Raw genomic sequence first — 26,502 nt, forward strand, 5'->3', positions numbered from 1 at the left:
ATCTGTAGTTTAGCTTTCATAAAATGCAAAAATTATCTGAATGTATTACTGTGCGCCATTTGAATGCTAATTTTTAAATCCCTAAAAATCCACCAATTAAAATTTAGTTGCCCCATCTTGATTTCATTAAGAATGTCAGAACTGAACTCATTTGGATATTTCAACAGCATGCAGTGCTTTAAATTTTAGACACAAAACCTCTGGACTTGTTAGAATAAATTAATGTATTTAGGATTTTACTGTGAAATCACAGGCTGCGCTGAAAAAAGTACCACCTACAATTGGTATTTCTAGGGCATACAGTATTTCTATTTGGTCTAACACACAAAAATTACTTTTGTTGGTGTTACCCTAATTAGCATTCCCTTTGTCTGTGCCAATGGACCTATTTTCTTTAAATTAATTTTCTTCCAGCATATGTTTTTGTGTGAGAATAGTATTCAGTTTTGTGCATTGTATTACATGTTGATACTAAGATAAGCATTTTGATTGACTTGTAAGTTTGATCATAAATTGCATCCCATACTTTATATGGTTATTTTGTATGTTATAGAATGGAAATAACAAATATATATATATATAACATTTTATAATATGTTATTGTTTTATACCTCCAATATATGGATATTGGTGTTTATGTTTTATTTTGATACTTAATGTTGGTGTTACTTGGTGTTACAATATCTAAAAATCAACTAAAGTCAGTTTTATTTTCATTACATGAACGTAAATATGTTGGTTCTCCTTAACATTCCACCACATCTGGAAATGGAAATTGTGTTTAAACCACTCAAAATATAGTTATGTTTTAAAATAATACGTTAATACCACTTACTTAATAGTATCTCAATAGTACTTCAGAGACTAACCAAAAATGCTGGAGATTGTGGAATATGTTTAGACCGTAAGCTTTGTTACTTTTCCAGACACTTAAAGGTGCAATATGTAACATTTTTCATGTAATATTTGCCCTTTTTTTTTGCCAATGTGTGAATGTCTTGTAACACAACTTAAAAAAATGAGCCCTTCCTGGACTTCCTAGGTTGCCTATTAAAGCCTGTAGACTGATTTTCATTGGAAGGGAGTGGGTCGCTTTTGCCGGGAAAATCCAAAGGATGTGACGTTTATGCATGCTCCCGAGAGCCTTGTAGTAGCATCTCTTCCGCTATTCAACAGCGACAACAAACTGCAACACTAGGTAACGTTATCTTGGAGATGGAATCCAACAAACGTCCGGTTCCCAGCACAACACCGACTCCTACACAAACTCAGAGTAAGCCAAAAAAAAAACAACAACAAAAAAAACATTTATCTACTGAATCCCATCTGGCTAAGCAGAAACGTGATCGTGGTTGAACGAAAACTAGAGTAAACATCGGCAGAGCATTTGATTCCTGGAGGGACCTTCATTCGATTTTGGGGATCAAAACCAACCCTGAATTGGTGTTCTTCTTATTGGACAGGTAAGATTACATAACTTCAAAGCATGTGAAATATATTGCTATAAGGATTGATCTGTGTAATTTTAGCTAATTTGATCTTGCCTGCTAAACGCTGATGAATTGCAAGCTACCTTGCTTTGTAACTTTCAAATATGAAGCCAGGTATGCTGATTCACAGTAACCGACATAAACCATGTTAATCTGTAATTATTCAGCAAGGTAAACTACAATAATACATGAAATGAATGCTAGACAATGTTCAAGATAATGCAAAAAGACTAATTCATTAGTGTAATGTAACTTGGTTATACAGAAAATATATACATTCTATTATTATAAAACAATAGCACATCGATATATCAAAATGACAGTTGTGATGGAATCACATCAATACTGAATTGTGTCAACATATTTATAATGTATAGTCTATTTTATAAACAGCTACTGTCATCATCCACCAAATTTAGCTAACAGCTATTGATAAAGCTGGCTAGCTAGCTAACGCCGACATAGACTATTGTATAAATGCAGTCAATATATCATGCAAAGAAAAGTGATTACTTCAAACTACAGTCTCGCATAGTCAGACCTATATCCACACTATGTTTTAGCCCTGTTCCAGCACTGGAGAGTCAAATATAATATACAGTCTCAAAGTTTGCAGTAAAACAATCATAACTGTGTAATTTTAATTATGCTACCTCATCTGTCAGCATGATGTCAGTGAATCACGTTCAGTCTCTTTGTACGTTACGTCATTGTTTTGGTCAATGCTCGAGTCCCTGTGGAGTGTGTGTGCGAGCATGAGCAACAGGTAGCTGGCTGCAGTTCACTTAATGGCCACAGGTATCATAAATAACAAGGGTTTCTGAATCTTACATACTGCACCTTTAAGCAAAGACAGATATATGCATAACCTTTGATTTATTTATGACCATGTCTGTACAGTATGACAGTATGAAAGTATGAGTCTTTGTTAAACAGTCATGTGGAATAGATAGATAAACAGATAAGCCCTATCAGCAAACAAAGTATCATTAACATTCTTTATAGTTGAGTGGTGATTTACAGCCCCATTAGCACACAATGGAGGCGCGGGCAGCAATAGACAGTTCCAGGCACACAATGCATTATACTGTATAACCCCCAGGCCTTTCCCCCTTCCCCTCTGATATAGCTCTATGTCTGCAATGGTGGGAACAATTGTTCATTGTCTTTCTTTTATAATTCCTTCACACTAATTGCACACTCTAATGCAAACCTAAATGAATTATAGGGAAATAAGATGAACCTCTTAAAATATCTCAAATGTTTATTTTAAGATTTCACTCTTCCCTCTTAAAATCATGCTTATTAATATTATCTTAGTCTACCTTGCATTTTACATTGCAAGTCTAATATATCCACAACCAATTAAACTTCGTTTACAGCTTCAGATCAAGCCTTCATTGCAAACTTTATCACTTATTTTTAACAGATTAACTGTCATGCCTATTTTCTTAATTTTTCTGTAATGTGCATATGTAATGATGAGCCAGTGCAGCTGAATTCTAAACACAGGTTGTTGCTGAGGAAAAACAATCATACTGGTGTTATCAGTGTTTCCGATAGACTATTCTTCTAAATTACTGTTGATTAATGTTACTCAAAGCCTATTGTGCTTGGTTTCAGCACTTTTTATATGTATGCGGTGAATTAATTTTATATGTTGCTTTTTGCAGACCAGTTTCTCAATGCTGTGCTGGCTGTTTTAGTAGCAGAGCAATGACACATATGCACACACAAACAAGCAAGAACACTCTGCAGTGGTATTAAATCATATTACATTATCTGCCTCCTTGTTAGTTGATTCATAAAGAGCACCACTGGGAAACTACTCATACCAGAACCAGTTGCTCAAGCTCATCAATACAGTGCACAGTAGACATGAATTGAATTGAAGTGAATTGTCACTTCTAGTGTTGACCACAGTTCTGAGCCATTCCATTTACAAAGCAGGCTTACCTGCCTTTTTAAAGCTCTTCCATTAGTGAATAAGCAAAAGCATTCATAAACGCACAAATGGTTCAGACATTCAGTTGATGCCATTCAAAACAACAGAAGCCATTTACGCTTACTATACTGTACACTTTTCACACATATAACAGCCATTAAATTGCAAACCGTCGACTGTTCATTAAAGAGATGCTTATTCTGCAGTAGTTCAGTTGGTTTACATGCATATTAAAATGTAAAATAGGTTGAATTAAAAATAAATTTGAAAGATAAATCAGGGTTGGCAAGTCTGCTGCCCTAACGCACTTTTAGCATTGAGTGCACACTCTAAGCCATAGCCTTTTTGTCACATTGAGTTTGTTAACATCACTAACATGTTGTATACTGTATATGTTTCATGAAGCTGGAACAAGACACTTCAGTACTTTATGAAAAAATTGGTAAAGCAGGAACATGTGGACATTGTGGAAAGCTTGATCAAAAACCTTTTTGATTAAAGATAACAAGAACTTTATGTAGTAATATAGACTAGATAAAGTCTATAGACCCATATAGAATACAGGGTGCCAGCATATGAGCTCAGCATAACCCTTGCAAAAAAAAAAAAAAAAAAAAAAATATATATATATATATATATATATATATATATATATATATATATATATATATATATATATATATATATATATTTATCTATAAATATATTTACAGACATATTTAATTTATATTACCATTCCTTAAATACATGATGAAAGTGTTGTAATCATGCTACATTTTGAAAATGCAGATTACAGCCTTGCAGCTCTGCATATCATAATAGTACAACAATGATATACAGTTGAAATCAGAAGTTTACATACACCTTAGCCAAATACATTTAAACTCAGTTTTTTCACAATTCCTGACATTTAATTGTAGAAAACATTCCCTGTCTTTGGTCAGTTATGATCACTACTTTATTTTAAGAATGTGAAATGTCAGAATAATAGTAGAGAGAATTATTTATTTAAGCTTTCATTTCTTTCATCACATTCCCAGTGGGTCAGAAGTTTACATACACTTTGTTAGTATTTGATAGCATTGCCTTTAACTTGTTTAACTTGGGTCAAACATTTTGGAAAGACTTCCACAAGCATCTCAAAATAAATTACTGGAATTTTGGCCCATTCCTCCAGACAGAACTGGTGTAAATGAGTTAGGTTTGTAGGCCTCCTTGCTCGCACAAGCTTTTTCAGTTCTGCCCATAAATTTTCATTCGGATTGAGGTCAGGGCTTTGTGATAGTTACTCTCAAAATACCTTGACTTTGTTGTCCTTAAGCCATTTTGCCACAACTTTGGAGGTATGTTTGGGGTCATTGTCCATTTAGAAGACCCATTTGTGACCGAGCTTAAACTTCATGGTTGATGTCTTGAGATGTTGCTTCAATATATCCACATAATTTTCCTTCCTCATGATGCCATCTATTTTGTGAAGTGCAGCAGTCCCTCCAGCAGCACAGCACCCCCACAACATGATGCTGTCATCCCCATGCTTCACGGTTGGGATGGTGTTCTCCGACTTGCAATCCTCACCCTTTTTCCTCCAAACATAATGATGGTTATTATGGCCAAAAAAAAAAAATGCATCAGACCAGAGGACATTTCTCCAAAAAGTAAGATCTTTGTCCCCATGTGCACTTGCAGACTGTAGTCTGGCTTTTTTATGGCAGTTTTGAAGCAGTGGCTTCTTCCTTGCTGAGCAGCCTTTCAGGTTATTTTGATATAGGACTCGTTTTACAGTGAATATAGATAGTTGTCTACCTGTTTCCTCCAGCATCTTCACAAGGTCCTTTGCTGTTGTTCTGGGATTGAACTGCACTTTTCGCACCAAACTACGTTCATCCCTAGGAGACAGAATGCGTCTCTTTCCTGAGCGGCATGATGGCTGCGTGGTACCATGGTGTTTATACTTGCGTACTGTTGTTTGTACAGATGAACGTGGTACCTTCAGGTGTTTGAGAATTGCTCCCAAGGATGAACCAGACATGTGGAGGTCCACAATTTTTTTTCTGAGGTCTTGATTTCTTTTGGTTTTCCCATGATGTCAAGCAAAGAGGCTCTTAGTTTGAAGGTAGGCCTTAAAATACATCCATAGGTACACCTCCAATTTAGTACACCGCCTATCAGAAGCTAATTGGCTAATTGTCTAAAGGCTTGACATCATTTTCTGGAATTTTCCATGCTGCATAAAGGCACAGTTAACTTAGTGTATGTAAACTTCTGACTCACTGTAAATGTGATTTAGTCAATTAAAATTGAAACAATCTGTCTGTAAACAATTGTTGGAAAAACTGCTCGTGTCATGCACAAAGTAGTTGTCCTAAACAAAATGTCAAAACTATAGTATGCTAATATTAAATCTGTGGAGTGGTTAAAAATGAGTTTTAATGACTTCAACCTAAGTGTATGTAAACTTCTGACTTCAACTGTATATAATGTATGGTCTAGAGTACACTATATATTCACTATTGTCAAATTTAGTAAGTTTTGTTTGATGTGAGATTGTATCTTTGCAAGTGTAAGAAAATTATATTGTACTCATCTCAAGCAGCTAAGTCATCAATTCAACACAAATTGCTTCAGGTCACATTGCTGTTAATTTTTCACTAAAAAGACACCCAGGGGTGGACTGGGACTACAAAGTGGCCCTGGAATTTCTGGCCCAGAGCACCATTATTGTGATTTGTATGTCAAATAATGAGGTCCACGCGAGGTACGGAGTTTGTCCGCACATGCGGAAATACGCTACAATGTGTAAGTAATTTCAGAAAGTTATATGATTTCTTCCAAATGAAAGCCATTCTATTATTTTAATTTAATAATAGAGTCTTTTGTATATTCACTCTGTAATGGGCTCCGCACAGGCATGTTGGTGCCCAGGGTGGCCACCTATATAGCCTGTAGGACGGGCCAGTACTTGCACAGCAATGGGCCAGCCCAAATTACCCAGCAACCCACCGGGAAAACGCCCGGTGCTCCCGATGACCAGTCCGCCCCATTTCAACTCAAAAGTTCCTCTAGAAAAGCAAAAAAGTACTGAATATTATTGTGAGTGTTACTTATTTCTGGAGAAGAAAGAATGGATTCAGAGCCTTTGGGGAATTACATCGCCCTGGTGAAAAATTAAGTGCTCAGATGACAGCTATTCTTGTGGACTGCCTCAAGAGGCCCCTGTTTCCCGATATGTTTCTCCACCATTGACCAATAACACTAGAGAGGTTGTGCTGCTGATGTGTTTACACTTCATTCAGTTAGCATAGTGGCCCAAATCTACTGCCAAAATTAAATTTTTGGCCTAATCTTGCTCACAATACATTCAGAAACACACACAGCCTTGCATAGAACTGCTCAGCAAAACCCTTCCTTATGAAGCTGGAAAGTTTCAGTTTATGAATGAATGATTGTGTGAAATATTTCTCATGACACTACTACTCTATAGTGGTGCATAAACACTGTGTGTGGCACCCTGGGAAATGCTGCTATAAAATAGATGACAATCCAGTAATGATAGGTAGTAAGTACAGTAAATATATACTGGAGATTATCACTGTGAATTTGTTGTTACTGTGAGGGGCAATCATTCAGACAGCCACTGAGAATGTTACAAAAAAACTAGATTTGAGTAAAGAGTTTTTAGAAAGACTCAATTACTTAATTGTCTAGACGGTGTCCTTTTGGAATGCAAATGACCTGAATCTATAGTTCCATATTTCACAGAAGCTATGTAAATTCATAGTAAATTCATAAAGGGTTCAAAAAAATTTATTAAGCTGTCATCATTCAATCACCACCATCTAGTTCCAAACTTGTATGACTCTATTTCTTCTGTGGAACCCAAAAGGAGATGTTAGGCAGAATATTAGGAACTGAGAGCATCGGTCACCATTCACTTACATTGCATAGAAAAAAGATGCAATGAAAGTGAATGGGGACTGAGGCTTACATCCTACCTAACATCTCCTTTTGTGTTCCACAAAGGAAAGAAAGTCATACATCTTTAGAACAATATGAAAGTAAGTGAACATTGATAATTTTTGGGATAACTATCCCTAGTACGTGTCAACGTTTTTATTTACATTTATTTGTAACAGTTATGTTAAGAGAGTATCCTTTGCTGTGTCAAGTGGCCCTCACACATACCACTGTAATGGTTTCCTTTTAATGCAAATGAGGTCAACTGAGTGTGTCCAGAGGTAGTGCATTTCAGTACATATGTAAGCGTTTGCAGTTTTAGCATGCTCAGGCAGGATTGCACAGTACAAAGCTCTCTTCAGCACTCTGTCGTCTTTGTCTTTCAGCCAAACAAGAAGTATAAAATAAAACGTGGAAAGAAAAGACTGCATAAAGGTTGGGAACCCATAACATGACTGCATGTAGGGGCAAGATGGTGGAATGAGTGCAGCTCAGGTGGGCTAAACACTCTGAAAAATGCAGTCGGGTGAGATTTTAGATTAGGGCAGGGGAGGGGCTGTCGACAGGTGCTGACTCCTAGAGAGGAAACAAAAGACAGAGCACGACTTGTTTGTGGATTCAGAGAGGATCCTGAGAAGGAAAAGTGGGATGGTGAAGTTTCATAAGCATATACTGTATATATAAAATTCATCTGTATGTATTTCACTAAACAAGCTATGTCTATATAAACTTAACATTAACCTAATGTGTATTTTCCTTAAAAAGACAAAGGATTCAATTAACTCTAATTTAAATGTTATAATAACTTACTGCACAATTGTCTTCACAGAGAAGGGTCTATTGGAATATATCATCCATTAAAGTATGGTAATATCCACTAAGTTTTGTTTAGCCTTCTTTCTCAAGAAGAGTGATAGCATAACAAGGAAACCATTCATCTCTCTGCACCGTTGCCCTGGCGTGTTGATACTTGGAGAGGAGGGTAGAGCCACCTTACAGCCTGTTTTATTTTGAGCTGTCTGCCAAAATGCATCAAATAGAGAAGCTAGTGTGGTCTGTCTATGTGATGCAAGTCTCTACAATTTTATGAAAGTTCTCACCATTTATCTAGTACATACCATAAATGTTAGTATAGATACTGAAATTGTGATATGCACCAATTGTGATTAGTCTTATTGAGATAATATAATATAATATAATATGTTATCAATTATTTATTTATCTAATATTTTACTTTCTATTTAATTTAAGCTGTCACTTTAGTCTACGTTGGGGGTGGGAGATAGACAGCAGACAATTCACAGCTTTTCATGTGACTCCTCCCATAAGGCACCTGTGGTGGTAGGTTGTTTCAAGCAGACAAAGAGCGCGGAGAGGGAGGGGTTGGCCTCCGAACAGCCAATAACAAGTCAGGGAGAGATTTTCAAGGAAAGCGCAAGACACTTGAGCTCAGTGACAATACAAAGCTCCCCGAGGAACGGTCCTGGCACTCAAAACTCAAGTTGTTGCTGGAACAGCGCAGAAGAATTGGAATCATGGCGGTCACAAACTTCCACTACATTACCCGGATGAGCAGTGGCTTTAAAGTGTACATCTTAGAGGGTAATTATCTATTTTTTTTCTGAATACCAGCAGTTTAAACTATACAATTAAGGTTATAATTGCTTTATGTGTTATCTGTGTTCTATAGCATTGTTTATTATAGACAGGGTTGGGAGGGTTAGTTTTGAAATGTATTCCACTACAGATTACAGATTACATGCTGTAAAATGTAGTTTGTAATGTATTTCGTTAGATTACTCAAGGTCAGTAACGTATTCTAAATACTTTGGATTACTTCTTCAGCACTGGTAGATTTTTTCACTTGTTTTAACTATAAAAACTCTGCCAGTACAGTAAGACAAAATACACATGTTAAAAATACATTCTCTGAAAAACCTAAATATCTTATGCAGTGTTGTTTCTAAAACAAGATAAATCAAATTGATCTTGTTTTAAGGATTTTTAGATATTTACAGGAAAACAATACAAAAAGTATTATCAAGAATACGATTTTTGCCCTAATATCAAAGGTCTTACTAGAAAAAAAGAAATTATGATCCAATGTGAATTTTCTTGATAAAAAAATTATGATAATGTCTGGTAACATGTGCATGTAAAATGGCTAGAAATAGCATTTTAGCTTAGCGTAAAGCTGACAATTTACACAAGGTTTATTTCTATTTCTTCTGCTCCAAACTTACTTCAAACTTACTTCACTGTCTGCTCGTATGAATGTAACACATCATAAGAAAGTGTTTCACCGCTGTTCAAATGCACTTTGGATTGCATCATTTATATGTATAAATGTTTTCCATCTGAAAGGACTAAATATTAAATGAAACAAATGACAATAAAATGCAAAGTAATCTCTTCAGTAGTCAAAATACATTTTGAATGTTACTCTATTCTAATTACCAATAATTTAAATTGTAACTATAGTGGAATACAGTTACTTACACTACCGGTCAAAAGTTTTGAAACACTTGACTGAAATGTTTCTCATGATCTTAAAAATCTTTTGATCTGAAGACGTATGCTTAAATGTTTGAAATTAGTTTTGTAGACAAAAATATAATTGTGCCACCATATTAATTTATTTCATTATAAAACTAAAATGTAATATAAAAAAAATAAAGTTTTTGAAATTGATAACTTGGACCAAATTATAAAGAAAAGCAGCCAATAAGTGCCCAACATAGATGGGAACTCCTTCAATACTGTTTAAAAAGCATCCCAGGATGATACCTCAAGAAGTTGGTTGAGAAAATGTCTTGAGTACATGTCTGCAAATTCTAGACAAAGGGTGACTACTTTGAAGATGCTAAAATATAACACAGTTTTGATTTATTTTGGATTTTTGAACATAATTCCCAAAGTTCCATTGATGTTATTCCATAGTTTTGATGACTTTACTATTATTCTAAATGTGAAAAAAAAAAACAATTATAATAAAGAATAAGTGTTTCAAAACTTTTGACCGGTAGTGTATATTTTGTATTTTAAATACGTATTCCCATTACATGTATTCCGTTACTCCCCAACCCTGTGTATAGAATTATTTATTATTATTAGGTGTAATGCACTGTACAACTGAACAAAATGTACAGTAGGCTACAATTAGAATTCAATATCCTGAAATGTTTATTTACTTAGATGTGTGTTCACTGGTGATGTTTAATTCATTCATTTATTCATGTAGCCAATTTATGTAAAATTATGCAGAATTATTAAAAAAAAAAATGTGCTTTGAACACACACAAAAACACACAAAAAGTGTGATAAGTGATCAGTTGAGTAATGTTCTGGTATTTTGAAGCTTAAAGATTTATGAAGGAAAGTTAAGATTAAGAGGGTTGCAATTTGTTAGACTGCAAATGAAAGAGAAAATAACAGAAGGGATGTGGGTCTGTCTTTGTCTTAAAACTCTTTGGAAAAATATCCCTCCCTGAGGCGCTAAAAATCAGTCATCAGTCAAGGTTTAAGGTGTGGTTTACACCCAGTCCCCCAACCTCTGTCATGCAGATTCAATCTGCCCTGTCACAGTCCAGTGCATACTTGTACATATACACATATGTAAGTGAGGGAGGGTTCTGCCAACAGTGCCCCCTCATCATCTAAGCCATTTGAGCATCTAAGAAACTAATCTACTTGATATCTGATAGCATTCATGATCAGGGAGAATGCCTCAGTGATTTTAATCCCTTATCAAATCGACATGGTCCCTGGCTGGTCTCTTATGTGTTTTAATTGATATCCATTCCCCATGACCTTGTTTTGGGTCTTTATCTCTTCCTAAAACATTTAGCAAGTTAACAGTCAATAATTGATGTAGTAATTGTTCAGGTATTATAGTTCAATTTTCCATTCTGATGAAATTGTGATAATGGCTCAAAAGTGTGATAAATCTACATCTGAGCCCTTTGACAGATAAGATCAGGGGGATATTATGAAACCTTTACTCTCTCAAGAATCAGAATTAAGGGCCAAGTACAGGTTTAAATGGTAAAGTTCAGGGCAATGTTATCATATCCTGTCTTCTCACATTACAATGGGAAGGTTTACTCATTCTGATTCAAAATGAGACCCCAAAACGCGTAAAAAAAAAAAAGTAGTAAAGTTGTCAAACCAAAAAATGAGAGTGATTCTCATATTATGCATTATTAAATTTGAGTCTTCGTTGTATACAAAAATTATTCTGAACACACATATCTTAAGTCTGATATATATATATATAAGCCACAACATTAAAACCACCTGTCTAATATGGTGTAGGTCCCCCTCTTGCCACCAAAATAGTGCCAACCCGCATCTCATAATAGCATTCTGAGATGATATTCTTCTCACCACAATTGTACAGAGTGGTTATCTGAGTTACCATAGACTTTGTCAGTTCAAACCAGTCTGGCCATTCTCTGTTGACCTCTCTCATCAACAAGGCATTTCTGTCCACAGAACTGCTGCTCACTAGATGTTTTTTTGTTTTTGGCACCATTCTGAGTAAATTCTAGAGACTGTTGTGTGTGAAAATCCCAGGAGATCAGCAGTTACAGAAATACTCAAACCAGCCCATCTGAACATTAACTGAAGTTCCTGATCCTGTATCTGCATGATTTTATGCACTGCACTGCTGCCACATGATTGGCTGATTAAATATTCACATGGATGATTGTTGGTGCCAGACAGGCTGGTTTGAGAAATATTATATTATTATTGAGAAATATTATTATTAAGATCTAGTTTTTGTAACTGCTGATCTCCTGGGATTTTCACACACAACAGTCTCTAGAATTTACTCAGAATGGTGCCAAAAACAAAAAAACATCTAGTGAGCGGCAGTTCTGTGGATGGAAATGTCTTGTTGATGAGAGAGGTCAACAGAGAATGGCCAGATTGGTTGGAACTGACAAAGTCTACAGTAACTCAGATAACCGCTCTGTACAATTGTGGTGTAGGGGAGCCTACACAATACTAGGCAGGTGGTTTTAATCTTGTGGCTGATTGGTGTATATATACATGTGTGTGTGTGTGTGTGTGTGTGTGTGTGTGTGTGTGTGTGTGTGTGTGGTTTCACTTTCCCTCATGAAATTACTAAAATTCAGAATAACTGATCATTTTGAGCCTAGAAATAGAAATACAAATGTGCTCTTAGCTTTAATTTTTTTGATTTTTTAAGACCCGATATTGTCAACCGACAACCATCTTTTTCCACTGAGCATGTAGCATATAGCAGTTTGTATACTGTAATTTTGATGACAAGACCTTTGCATAACACTGTTAACGATATTAGCATATGAATCGTGATGTGTATTTCAGTTTGAATTAGTCTGTTACTATCGTTATGTTGGGTAAACATGTTGTGAGTCGCATGCCTTAAAAACCTGCAAAACCTGTTTTGCCCCCCAAAGCGGGATGAACAACAAGCCAATAATATCCTCATTTGTTCAACGATGTCTCCGAGTTTTTTTTTTTTTTTTTTTTTTTTTTTTTTTGGCTTGTATGTTTTCCAGAATTTGAATGACATTTACCGTTAGCAGTGAATCAGCTGGGTAGTTCTACAGTAATACCCACAGAGCCAGTTGATCTTGCTCTGCCACTTAATGGAGTTTACATTTAACGGTGGCCCAACAACGTTTTTTCCCACAATTAAGATACACAAGAAGTGATGAAATTCAAGGAGTTAAGAGTCATTTGTTTACTTTTTTGCCACACCTTTTCACATGTATGGGAATCAGTGACTGGCACTGACCGTGTGAGCACCCTGCAGAAATGACATTTGTAATTTCTGATGTCACATGGCCTTCTGTTGCTTTTCTTTACAGGTCAGCCCAATCTAAGGAGTGAAGACAGATTTCGCCATATGACCAGTGACAGGGTGCGAATGCTCCCCGCCAACCCAGTAAAGCGCAAACACAGTTCAGACAGAGGATGGACACTTGAAGAGAGGTATATTCATTACCATCAATCTCAAACCAATGAAAGTCTCCTGTTTTTTATAGCCTAACAGTAGCTCACCATGGACCAACATGTAACCCATTCCCAAATTACTTTCGCAACCTATGGACTGAAGATGTTTTAGTATAGTAATTTATTTGTATGTTTTTTAGAAGAGAGAGGGCCCATAGTAAGAGTTTGGCCAACAGTGCTCGGAGATCATCTGGTTTCAGTATTCCTGAAAGCCCCACATCCACATGGAGCCCCACAGCCAGTCCCACTCACCTGATCCCCAGCACAGTGTATTCCACCCCAGTCATGGATGAGCCTCTGGCCCTAATCAAGAAACCCCGCCCAGAACCAGAGAAGACTGATGGCCAAACCAAAGCCACAACAGTCAGACAAATACAGGTAATTATTATTACTGTAACATGAACCTTCAGTTTTTACATGGTTAAATTCTTACATCATATGTTTTTACATGTTTTGAGATTTAAATAAATATACAGTATATAAAAAACTAATATTATATGTGTATAACATATATTATCGAAATAATATATAAATACATAATTATTCATATATATTCATAATTTAATAATACAAATTTTGTAAACATAATAGATTGATTTTTAGCTTAAATTATTAAAAATATTTATAATTATATAATTAAAATGAAAAGATATATAATTATTTATAATTGATATATAATTTTCATGTTAATAAGATTTGTATATATATATACATATATAATGACATAATATGAATGTATATATACATTATATATTCTTATCATATTATGTCTTATTATTTTTATAATATATTATATAAATATTTATACTATTATATTTAATAATATATACTTTTTGTCAATAAGATGGATCTTTTTTATAGTATTATATAATATATTAATATTACATAATTTATTTTATTAAATATATTTACTGTATATATAGTACTATATTTTAATAAATATTTCATATATTATATTAACAATATAAATCTTATTAACACAAAATATTTATATTATATTTTATTATATAAATAAACACATATATTTTCTAAATATTGAAATGGGTATGTACCTACTGTATATTAATATCTTTATCAGCAGCAACATTAACATTTCCATTGAATAATATTGTACCAAATTCTGCCAAATTGTACCAAATTTAAGTACTGTGGGGACCAGACATTAGCTAAACAGTACTCTGGCTGCAGAAACCTGAAGCCCCTGTCCATCACAAACCTATCTAACTACAAACAAAGCCACTAGCTAGTCCATAATTAAAAGACCAATTTGTGCCTGTTCCCTCCTCTCATCGCCTCTTTCAGCAGTACATGCTGACTGAACACGTTCAGTGTATTATACTATCAACCTCTTCAAGTCTATCATGAGACCACTGTAGTCTGTACTTCACCACTATGAGACACAACAGAATGCAGAAAGGCACTTATGTGTTCCTGAGAGAGTGGCTCTTTAGAGTGCAGACAGGCCTCTGCCTGTCTCAGATATGCAATCCAGCCGGATTCAGGGAGAAAATGTGAGCAATGGGTGGAGGAATTTTGTCAACAAGTCTCAACACACCGGTGCTGTTGTTGACCTGCTAGTGGCATCAGGGCTGAGGGAGCAACAGTCTAGAAGCCCCATGAACATACTGTTAGGAATTTGGGATACAATCCAGTATATGAGATTTCTTATTTTAGTTTCCTAATTTTCCATCGGTGTCATTCATTAAAGGGATAGTTCCACCTAAAATCATTCATTCACCCTCAAGTTGTTCCAAACTCATATGGCGTTATATGACATATGATGTTCGGGAGAATGTTAGCCTCAGTCACCATGCACTTTCATTGCGTGTTTTTCCACACAATTAAAGTGAATGGTGACTGAGGCTAAAATTCTGTGAAGTATTCTTATCAATTATAGATCTGCAATTTAATTATCCAGAAATAAAAAGTATGCATATGTGGATATGCTGACCTTTGCTGTCTTTTTCAGATACGACCCTCTGTCATCACATGTGTCTCCTCTGCAACAAGGTCCACAAAAAAAGCCGAAGATTGCTGCAAAAATTCTAATAGTAAGTTAAATAAGCTGTAGACCAAGCAACAGAGATTGTCACTTCTCCTTGAAAGGAACATTTCATTGTTCAGTCATAACTGACATACCCTCATATTGTTCCAAACTTTTCTGACTTTCTTTCTTCTGTGGAACACAAAAGGAAATGTTGAGCAGAATGTTAGGGACTAAGAGCCTCAGTCATCATTGGCTTTTATTACATGGGAAAAAAGAGCAGCATCAACAACTTTCAAAATTTCCCCTTTTGTGTTCCATGGAAGAAAGATAGTCATACAGATTTGAGTGAACTAACCCTTTAATGTTAATTAATGTTAGATAATATATGTACATGCAGACATATTTTGCTCCAAAATCAAAATGTATTGTTTATCAAGTTACACATATCATCATCTAACTCTGTCTCCATTGTGTTTCAGAAGTTGATACCCAGCACAGTTATGACCACGTCGAAGAGCATTTCCAGAGGAGTCTTGGGATGAACTACCACAGAGCCACCTCCATCAGCGTGTCTGTTGATGACCATTTTTCCAAGGCGCTGGGTGATAAATGGCTCCAGCTCAAAGCTTCATCCTCCTCCTGCAACTCCTCTTCGTCCTCTTTGTCTTCCTCATCCCCACCCAGCAGTCCAACCTTCATCCACTCGCCCAGCTACAGTCAGAGTCCCAAAAGGGCCCACAAAGATTCAGTCAGCCCTACTACAACCACACCCTGGTCTGACAAATGAAGAAGAGAGAGAATATGTACTGTAGATATGACATGATGTATGTAGAACCTTTGTGTAGGCCCATGCTTTTCTGCTGTAAAAAGCCAAAGGATGAGTGTGATTCTGTGAAAAAGGAGGCGGGTCGGTGAATTGATGTGATGTTGCAATCATCATTAACACTCCATGAGCAGATTGTGAGCCAGGACTATTAAATCTCCCTTTAAGTTTAAATGTGTTTTAACGGGATTTCACGTGGAGATATTTAATGTCCACTTCCAGAGAATCAGATCATTTCATGGTAGCTAAGCATTGTTAGAGTTGGCTTTGTTTTTTTTTTGGTTTTTTTTTTGTAATTGGTTTTGTTGGTTGAGCTAATTGCCTTACACTATGGGTGCCACTGTTTTTTATTTGTTGACTGTGATTGCACTGATTATTGTTAGTAACATTTCATTTTTCTGTAATCTTTGCTTTGATACCACATGCATATTTATACCAAGATCTTGTAACCCAAATGCAGCACTGAAAAAATACTAGGTCAGAAATTTTAATTAATTGCAAAAATGCTTGAAACAAGAGGTGGGTAACTGTTTGGCATCTCTATTTGGGCTATAGCTGTTCATTTCAAATTCTGTTTAGATTTTATGCTGTATTATAGCAGGCTATTGTACATATTTGTAATAAACAAGTTGTTTGCAGAATTTGTTGTTTTGTGAATAAGCACAGAGCCAACAAATAAAGTAGTCCGACTGGCATTCAGTCATCAATAGGTCTTTAACGGGTCTTGTTTAGAGCATGCTGGCCTTACTTTTCTTTCAATCTTTCAAACATGACTGTTCATGCTAAATGCTCACAGATACTTGGTTTTACCAACTGTAGAAATCAATGGAGTGTGACAATGTACGTTTATGCTGAATTATGGTTATGGGAGTGTATAAAATTAGTCAAAACATTATAAAAATACTTACTGGTACTTTAGATTCTCTCTTGACAAAGAAGCTCTGTTCACCAGTGCCTCTACAAAATCTTATTTTACCAACAGATAAATCACATATATATTTAGCCTCCTTATATTGAGTAGGCAACAACTGGAAAACAACTTACAAAAAAAAACAAAAAACAAAAAAAAACAAAATCAACTGCCAGTGAGATCAGGTGCAAAACTTGTCAATCACAAGATCAGGTTCATGAGGCTGAGAAACTGGTTTAAATGAAGATTTGCTGGCACAAAGTTACAATAAAAAACTATTGAACATAGAGTTCAAAAGGAGTCTTTTTGTTGCCAATAGCCCTGCCTTCTATTACTCTGTTGCAAGCTTGAATAGCCTCATCCAAGGGACAGTCTAGTGTTTCTCAGAGAACAAAATGACTCATGCTCAGTGGCTCAGATCTTGAGGTGCAGGTAACATGATGTCCTTGTGGAATGTGGACACTTCGAGGCAGCTTTAAGTCACATGAAATGTTAGGATAGATTACATAATTGTCTAGTAGAGTAGATCCACAGAGAACATCACCAGCGACATTGACAGTACTGTTAAAATTATGATAATACTGTTTCATATCTTGGCATAATTTTATGCCACCTTAATGCAAACAAATGGGATATTTAGACATTTAATCCCAGAACTTGATAATAGAAACTGTATTTTGCTTAGAGGTTGATCTTTCACTGTGAGACTTACTGGAGTTCTGAATTATGTTTTAAGCTTTGTCTCAGATGTTCAGCTTTGTCTAAGATGTGTCTCCTACCATTCTTTGAGAAATAGAACCCTGTTTGGGGAAGCTGCTTTGAAGCTACAGCTTTACAAGCGACAAGCTACTCATAACGTAAAGTAGTTAAACTACAGTCACTACAAGTACATTAAAGCACTTTAAAGGAGAAAATATATTTATATATATATATATATATATATAAAAACATTTTTCAGCTCTGATTGCTGAATTAAATAGTATCACCTGATAGTTATACATTTAATTAGGGTAATATTAAACAAAATAGGCATATTAAATTAAACTGATAGTTTTACAGTGCATCCGGAAAGTATTCACAGCGCTTCACTTTTTCCACATTTTGTTATGTTACAGCCTTATTCCAAAAAGGATTAAATTCATTATTTTCCTCAAAATTCTACAAACAATACCCCATAATGACAACGTGAAAGAAGTTTGTTTGAAATCTTTGCAAATTTATTAAAAATAAAATCGAAAAAAAAATCACATGTACATAAGTATTCACAGCCTTTGCTCAGTACTTTGTTGAAGCACCTTTGGCACCAATTACAGCCTCAAGTCTTTTTGAGTATGATGCTACAAGCTTGGCACACCTATTTTTGGGCAGTTTCTCCCATTCTTCTTTGCAGGACCTCTCAAGCTCCATCAGGTTGGATGGGGAGCGTCGGTGCACAGCCATTTCCAGATCTCTCCAGAGATCTTCAGTCAGGTTCAATTGGTGTGTATGTGTTGTGTTTTTCTCTGTAAAGGTTTTTTCTTTGAATCAATAAAAATGTTAATAAAAAAAAAGAAGAAAAAAAAGGGATAGTTCAGCCAAAAATGAAAATACTCTTATTTACTCACCCTCATGCCATCCCAGATGTGTATGACTTTCTTTCTTCTGTTGAACACAAAAGAATATTTTTAGAAGAATATCTCAGCTCTGTAAGTTCATACAGTGCAAATGAATGATGGCCAGAACTCTGAAGCTCCAAAAAGCACATAAAAGGCAGCATAAAATTAATCCATTCAACTCCATTGGTTCAGTCCATGTCTTCAGAAGCGATATGATAGGTGTGGGTGAGAAACAGATCAATATTTAAGTCCTTTTTTACTATCACTCTACTTTCAAACAGCACTCCTATGCATGTTCATGAGAGTTCTTCTTCTGGTTTATGTCGATTCACATTCTTTGTGCATATCGCCACCTACTGGGCAACTGCAAATATGATTTAATTATTCCTTTCCTTTGCTTTGTCCCTCCCTTTTTTTCTTTCTCCTCCTTGCCGAGTAGGTGGTGATATGTACGAAGAATGCATTTCGCTAAAAAACAGAAGCAGAAGAACTCGGTTCTCTCGTGAATACACATAGAAGGGCTGGTGAAAGTGTAGCTTTATAGTGAAAAAACAGGACTTGAATATTGATCTGTTTCTCAACCACACCTATTATATTGCTTTTGAAGATATAGCTTTAACCACTAGAGTCATAAGGATGACTTTTATGCTGCCTTTATGTGCTTTTTGGAGCTTCTTTTTGAGTTTGTGATTATTCTTTCCTATGGGCAATGAGCAATGTGCCTTGAGTCATAAATTTGCTTTTGAATGAGAATGAATTGTCTGTTGTTGTTTTCCTTGAGAGGAATGTATTACCATTCTTAATTTTTATTTATTTGTTGTCTTTTATTTAACCAGGAAATAAAACTCACTGAGATTAAGAATCTCTTTTACAGAAATGTCCTGGCCAAGACAGGTAGCCACAGATGTTTACAGTCTTAAATAACATATAACAATACAAATACAAATACAAATACAAAATGCATTCTCAAAAAAGTTCAAAATAATATTTAAAAACATTTTCAATTTGATACATCTTTCTCAAATTCTCAAATAAGAGATTTAAAAGTACACATTGACACCATAATTTTTTAGAGTGTTCAAATCACAGGGGGCAGCATACCAAAAATATTTTTCCCTAATTCTGTTCAAATGAATGGAACCAAAAGGGTATAAAAATTCTGAGAGTGTATGGAATACATCACAGCAATTTTCTGTTGGGTAAGAGACCAGAGATATGATGGCAATAAGCCCAAAATAGATTTATAGACTAACAGATACCAACGCTTAAGTCTACGTGTGGACATTGAGTGCTAAGTGACCCTATTATTCAGCTCACAATATAATAATGTAAAAGCTCATATTTTTCACTATATTAAGCATTGCCATGCTCTTTCTGTGGTTTAAGGTCTAAACATGCATTTTCGCTGTCAAATTGACTCTGTTATCATGCAAGTCAACTCAGCTGTAATTGAGCCCCTTCCCTCAGGCTACACATACTGAGGCTTGTTCATGGGGTGTATTTATAATTCCAAGTCAAAGGGAGGAGGGTGGGGGACTGAGTGGGCTCCTACAAAGGCAGAATTATCATCCCTCAACAATAATCACGTGTTGAATCAGTGTTTAAAGTGGATTCAAAGTTTTCATTGGGTTTAAGTGTTTGAATTAGACGTGTTGAACGGAGAAGCAGATTTCTAAAAGGCCGCGCCCTCCTTTCCATGTCAAAGTGAGCATGTGTTGAAACATATCCCTTCTGACATCAGTCATTGTTGTAGATTTTATTTTCATTTCAGGTCTAGGGTGGTACCTCAAAGGAAGTGGACCAAATGATAAATTTTTGCTGCCTAATTCACATTTGCCAAGAACACAATGCAATGCCAAAAATATATATATATATATATTTTGTGGACAATTATATACTGTGATCCCAAAATGTATTTGCACACTTAAAAATGTATGAACGTAATTTAATTAGATAATAAAATATCAAACCAAGTGACATTTCTCAAAAAAAGTTTTTTCTGGTTTTTTACCTTCCCCTGTGGCTCGACCGGAAGCGTATTGCCTCAGCAGCGTGGGAGACCTGGTTTCGGATCCCACATTAAAACTTGGAAATAATCACATTCGCGTAATCAGTGACGGGCGTGATTCTGAGGTTGCATTGTTCCCTCTAACATTACATTTTTACTCCACAGTTTGGAGTTTGGGTTGGGGAGACACAGTTAATAAAATGTGCATTCCTCTTCAGTGTAATACAGCCTGTCCAGCTGAAAATAACTCACTTCACAACTCACTTTTGGCGCCCTTCCATGGACATTACACCCAGAAAATATGCCCATTTGCCCAACAACACTTACCGCTTTGGCCGCTAGAGGAAGTGTCTCACATAAGTACAGACCAATGTTAGCTAGAGAAAAGTAAACTTTTCCAATTTCACTACATCCACTAAAAATCACCTTGGGACCAGTTGGTTTAAAATCATTGCAAAAGAAAAGTGAACATAGTTCTGAATCATTTAAGTGTCATCCTTTAAGTGTTATTTGCCTGTGCAAAGTGTCTAAATACTTTTTGTGCCCACCATATATCAGTATATACACACTGTAAAAAAAATAAAAATGAATAAAATAAAAAAATAAATAAAAATAAAATGTTGTTTTTACACAAAATGAATAAATAAATAAATAAATAACTGGCAGCTGTGGTTGCCAGAATAATTATGTAAACAAATTACAGTAAAAATGTAAACAACTTTACAGAACAATCTGTACATTTTACCATTTAAAACTGTTGTTTTTACTGTATATTTTACGGTGCAGTACCATTGTTTAAATTTTAAATGATAAACTTAATATATTAACCTTCTGAAACTGTAAAAATCTGCTTTTCACTTTATAATGTATTGTTAATCACCATAGTAACTACAGAAGGGCACATGATGACATGAAGTTCATCAGTAGTGGCCCTTCCAGGAGCACTGACCAATAAACATGTAGAGACAGTGCTCAGTGTCACTCACACAAACACTAAACACCATCAGGGTAACACATGTGAAATTAAAATGATGCAGTAAACATTAACTAAACTACATCAAATATAACACAGAACACCCCAATGTACATAACTGATATTAAAAATAAGAAGAAACATAACTATTCCCATAAAATATAATGAAATGTAATGGGTCACACAAGGAATTCTGGGAACGCCCGATTACTGATTTTTTACCATAATTATAACATATAATTATAATAATTAACAGTAAAAAGTACATATACTCTCTTGTTAAACATAATAGAAATTTTAACCGTTAATTATATGGGAAAATCATACTTTTTACATAAAACAAATGTCATTTTTACATTTAAACCATAAAATTATATGTATTGTCTTTTGAAATATATTAAACATCTTTAACATATATTTTATGGTACCCACTCATTAACCAATTTAAGTTTTTTTACTGTAGCATTTTTACAGTATTTTTCCCATTAAAATTACTGAATTTTTTTACAGTGCAGGCAGGGACGGATTAACCACTGGCCGATTGGGCCATTGCCCTGGATGACAGCAGTGCGAGCACAGGCACTCGAGTGCGTGTTCAAGGAATCTGTGTCTCACAGGTGCAGCGTGTTTATTTGAAGGACAACAGAGAACTATCTTTGATTCATTCTAGCTTTCAGACACAAAGATAAGGTGCAGTTTACCCTGGCTGTGTACAAAGCTGATGGTTTAAATTCATATAAGCGACATAATTCATGCAAAGGTATGGATGACTTTAAAGTGTTTAAGTCCTGCATGCATTTAATGTTTAATGATAAAGAGAAAGGTGCCTTAATACCATAAATACGTGCATGTTAACTTCTGTAACAGGTCACTTGGTTAACCGCGAGAGTTCACGAACAGTTATTCTGTTATTTGTCGGGAGTTGGTACTCGGGAATAAAAAATGTTTATTGTGTTACTTGTCAGGACTCAGGAATAAAGAACGTTTATTGCGTTATTTGTCAGGACTCAAGAATAAAGAACGTTAATTGTCATGGATGCGTCAAACACTATCTTAGATTAGCACGGAATAAAGTGCACAGTGAGCTATGAGCCAAAATAGCACAATACATAGGTCCTCAAATTATAAAATCACATTAAAATCAAACAAAAATAATCTCTGCCACTGCCTTCAACAAAGTAGACCTATTCTTAATGAATGGAAAATGCGTAATTCTGCCTGGGCAGGTTCACTTTCCATGAGGCAGCGAACGCAATGGTTTATAAACTGCTTTGAGATGTTTTGATTTTTAAATGATTCAGCATTTAACTTGTGTAATTACTGTCTGCACACCAGAGCAAAGGGGGGAATGTGACAAGGAGGAGGACGGGGCAGGGCCGTGACTTTGCACGCCCTGCCCCCAATTGGGCTAATCAGTCGAGGAGAGGGATAAATGCAGTGAGATATGGCAGTTTGAGGAGAGAGAGCCACACGCAGCTGCCGTGTGTGCGTTTGTGCTGTGTGTCTTTTTGTTTCATTAAATATTATCTTGACCATTCAGCCAGTTCTCGCCTCCTCCTTTCCCATTTTTAACCTTGTTACATTGGTGCCGAAGCCCGGGAGGGAGGAGGGATGCGCTGTCGTGGAGTCCTTGCCACTGCCGTCCACCCAAAAGAGCAGCCGCGGTCGTCCACGGGGGATGGAGGAGTCGCTGCTGGCTGCCTGGACACGGGGAACAGCCGCAGTCCACGAGGGGAGGAGGGGCTCGCTGCCGGCTGCCTGGAGTGGTGGAGCTGCTGCCAGGGACAGAGGGGCTCCCTACCGGCCGCCAGAATGCAGAGGGGTGTTCCGTCCACCAGGGGTCGGAGAACTTGCTCCGGTCTGCCCGGGGAGGAGTGGCTGTGATCCGTCAGAGGGTGGAGGAGTGGTCGAGGACCAGGCGACGGCGTGTCTGGGAACTGGCGAGCAAGTTTTTTTTTTTCTCTCTCCTCTCTCTCTCTCTCTCACTGTCGCTCTGCCTTGTCCTTCCTCTTTCCTCTTTTTTGTTTGTTTTTGTTTTTCCCTCCCCTTGTCCCCCTCCCCAGCTATAGAGAGGTGGGGAAAAGCCTGCCGGCAGGCAGGGCCAGAAGAGCAGCCCCGCCCCCCCCCCAAAAAAAAAATGGCTCAGTGTTTAACAAGCACTGAAACTTTTCCAGGTGAAAAACAATCTGGAATCATGTGTAACAGTCACATTAAGTCCTCTTTGCAACCTGAACTTCATCAGAATGTCGATTTGTGACACCAGCACTGAAAAAGATTGATGCAGCGCAACAAATGGTGAAACAGAACGCAAGTGTCTCGAGATGAGTTAATAATAATTTTTTTTTTTTTTTTTTAACTTAACAGTGTCTAAAAAAATGCAACAGTCCTCCATGGTACACTGAAAAAATTGAATTGTGGGTGGTATAACAATCAAATACGCCCGTCCAGTGCGTTTTTACATCGCCTAGAAAAACAATTGAAAAACAGCGCAGATGCATGTGTGAACAGCCCATATCTTGCCCTATAGCCTACTTGAAAAACTGACCCGAACCTGGCCCAAAACCTGAAGGTTTGTTGGCTACCGTCGGACTCAGTTCAGGTTGAAGACCTCTAAACACGTGCAGAATAATAAGTAATTTGGAATTTGAATACAGGCGCCATGCACATCCCTAGGCTATTAATAACGCATGATTTTGGATCGGTTCATAATTAAAAAGTACATATTGTCTGTGTAAGACATTGCACCAAACATTTCTTACGTAAATTTGAAAAATCCAACCAAATCTGCCAAGCATCCACATAGTGCATAAAGGTGAACGTAGTCACATCTTGGGGGCCCGGCACGGTGTACCGGCCCATGGGCCTCTCAGTTCTTAATTCGTCCTTGAGTATCCACAATATTCTCAGCGAGTCCACTGTATTTCACAAGGTGGGCGGAATTTCCAGTTGGCTAACGGAAGTGAGATTGGTTGGCGCTTCGTGTGTAGCCGGTCACTGCTTGCTTACGTGTCATACGGTCAGATTCTTGCTTTTTAAATGTTGTAAGATGTCTTAAAAAATTCCCTGACAGTGTGTGCAGTTAATGGTTATCCTACTAATGAACAGCAATATTATGATCAGAAACCACTCGCAAAGCACAGCACTCCAGTCCCAGATGCTGCTACTTCAATCAGCTGCCTACAGAAGGATTGACTTAGAAACATCTGTATGAAAAAGCTTGGAATAATTTGTTTGTGTGCTCTTTTCACTTTATTGGCAAGAAGTCAACAGCGGAGATTACTTTATTTACTATATTATCCACCGTTATGGTCCAGCTACGATAGACTTCCAGAAATTAAGTGCAATGAATTACATATAAACGATAGCATTATTGTGCTAACAGGTGTGTGTACATGCGCTGAAAGTTCATTAGACATTTTGAGAGATTGTTCATTTCTATTTAGCATCTTTTTTGTGAATGCTTCACATGTTTTGAAATGGCATTATTAAAAAGGAACTGTTTTTCCTGAACTGTCTATGAGTAGTGACGATGTTTTCAACTGTTTTCATGCTGTGATGCTAAATGGATAAATTCTACAGTGGAAGAGCATAATTATTAGATGAGACATGTACAATAGTGAGATGTTTTATCACGTTTGAAATTAACTGTATTCTGCATTTTTCCTGCCTGCAATTGTCTTTTTTTTTTTTTTTTTTGAGTGTCTTTGCACAATGTGCATGTCTTCCCTTAAGGGGAAAAGATGATTTGGAAAACAGTGTAGACATTAATTCAGTATCAATTAAATTTATTTGTACAATGCTTTTAATAACACATACTGATTTTATAGTTGCTTTACAGAGGACATTGAACTTTTGTGTACAATGTTTATAATGTATGTCCAAATAAATATGTTTCTTTTTGTACTGTACAGTTTACTGTGTGGCTGCTAACACATCGTTATTTCCTACACAAGAACAATAAATTCAGCCTGTCAACAGGATCAGTTGTTCAATCAACACTAAATATTTAATGTAGGTTATAGCATTTAGATACGGAGCTTATGTAAACTAACAATTATAAAGCTAGACTGAGCTTACTACACAGTCATCTCCCACAAAGGAATTGTATTTTATCCGAAAAACGGCAAAATGACAGTATCATTGCCTGAGTCCTGTAATACACGAGCATGCTGCTGTCTGGACCTCCCCTGTATCTGCAGTATAATCTCAGTACAACAAACTCTTCAGGTTCTGACTAGACTCAATATATGCTTTATAATAAGCATAATTATCTACAGTTCTTAAAACATGTCCAACTGTACAGCTGTGAAGGCACTAATAGGCTACATAGCTTTACAGGTTAGTCTGCTCGATTCTTCCATCGGTGGATAAAGACTCAACAAAATAACTAAAATGCTTCTATTTGTGATATTTGGCCATCATCCTCAAACCCATATTCATTAATAGATAGGTGGGGAAGAACAATATCGCCTCGCTATAATTCTGTGATCATTTGTTCTCAAGTTTCTGTCATATTTAATGCTGCGTTAGTACATAACATAATGATTGTTTACGCTTAACCGGAAGTTCCGCCCACATTGCCCACAAAGTGTCATGGGACTCAGTGATATTGTGGATATAGCCAAAATTTAAGATATTACTATTTAGTAATCAGTATTTAAATAAGTGAAAGCAACATTAAAGGTGCAGTATGTAACAATTTTCATGTAATATTCACCTTTGTTTTTGCCAATGTGTGAACGGCTTGTAACGCAACTTAAAAAATGAGCCCTTCCCGGGTTGCTTATTAAAGCCTGTAGACTGATTTTCAT

The 26,502-nt window shown here is 36.2% G+C and overlaps 1 protein-coding gene across 1 annotated transcript; it reads left to right on the top strand.

Moving 5' to 3' along the window:
- The first annotated feature begins 8,824 nt into the window (after nucleotides 1–8,824).
- LOC127424387 (transcription cofactor vestigial-like protein 4) lies at nucleotides 8,825–16,912 on the top strand. The gene is made up of 5 exons (XM_051669546.1): nucleotides 8,825–8,991; nucleotides 13,251–13,374; nucleotides 13,536–13,773; nucleotides 15,365–15,446; nucleotides 15,862–16,912. Exons 1-5 carry the CDS (start codon nucleotides 8,925–8,927, stop codon nucleotides 16,167–16,169), a joined length of 819 nt encoding a protein of 272 aa, XP_051525506.1. The 5' UTR covers nucleotides 8,825–8,924; the 3' UTR covers nucleotides 16,170–16,912.
- The last annotated feature ends 9,590 nt before the right edge of the window (nucleotides 16,913–26,502 follow it).

Source organism: Myxocyprinus asiaticus, chromosome 33 (assembly GCF_019703515.2).
Source record: "Myxocyprinus asiaticus isolate MX2 ecotype Aquarium Trade chromosome 33, UBuf_Myxa_2, whole genome shotgun sequence".
Classification (NCBI taxonomy): domain Eukaryota; kingdom Metazoa; phylum Chordata; class Actinopteri; order Cypriniformes; family Catostomidae; genus Myxocyprinus; species Myxocyprinus asiaticus.

Excerpts from the sequence above, each read along its gene's own strand:
- LOC127424387 (XM_051669546.1), top strand. The coding sequence starts at position 8,925 with ATGGCGGTCACAAACTTCCACTACATTACCCGGATGAGCAGTGGCTTT. Across the intron at positions 8,992-13,250 it reads TAAAGTGTACATCTTAGAGG|GTCAGCCCAATCTAAGGAGT; the intron begins GTAATTATCTAT and ends TTTTCTTTACAG. Across the intron at positions 15,447-15,861 it reads TTGCTGCAAAAATTCTAATA|AAGTTGATACCCAGCACAGT; the intron begins GTAAGTTAAATA and ends ATTGTGTTTCAG.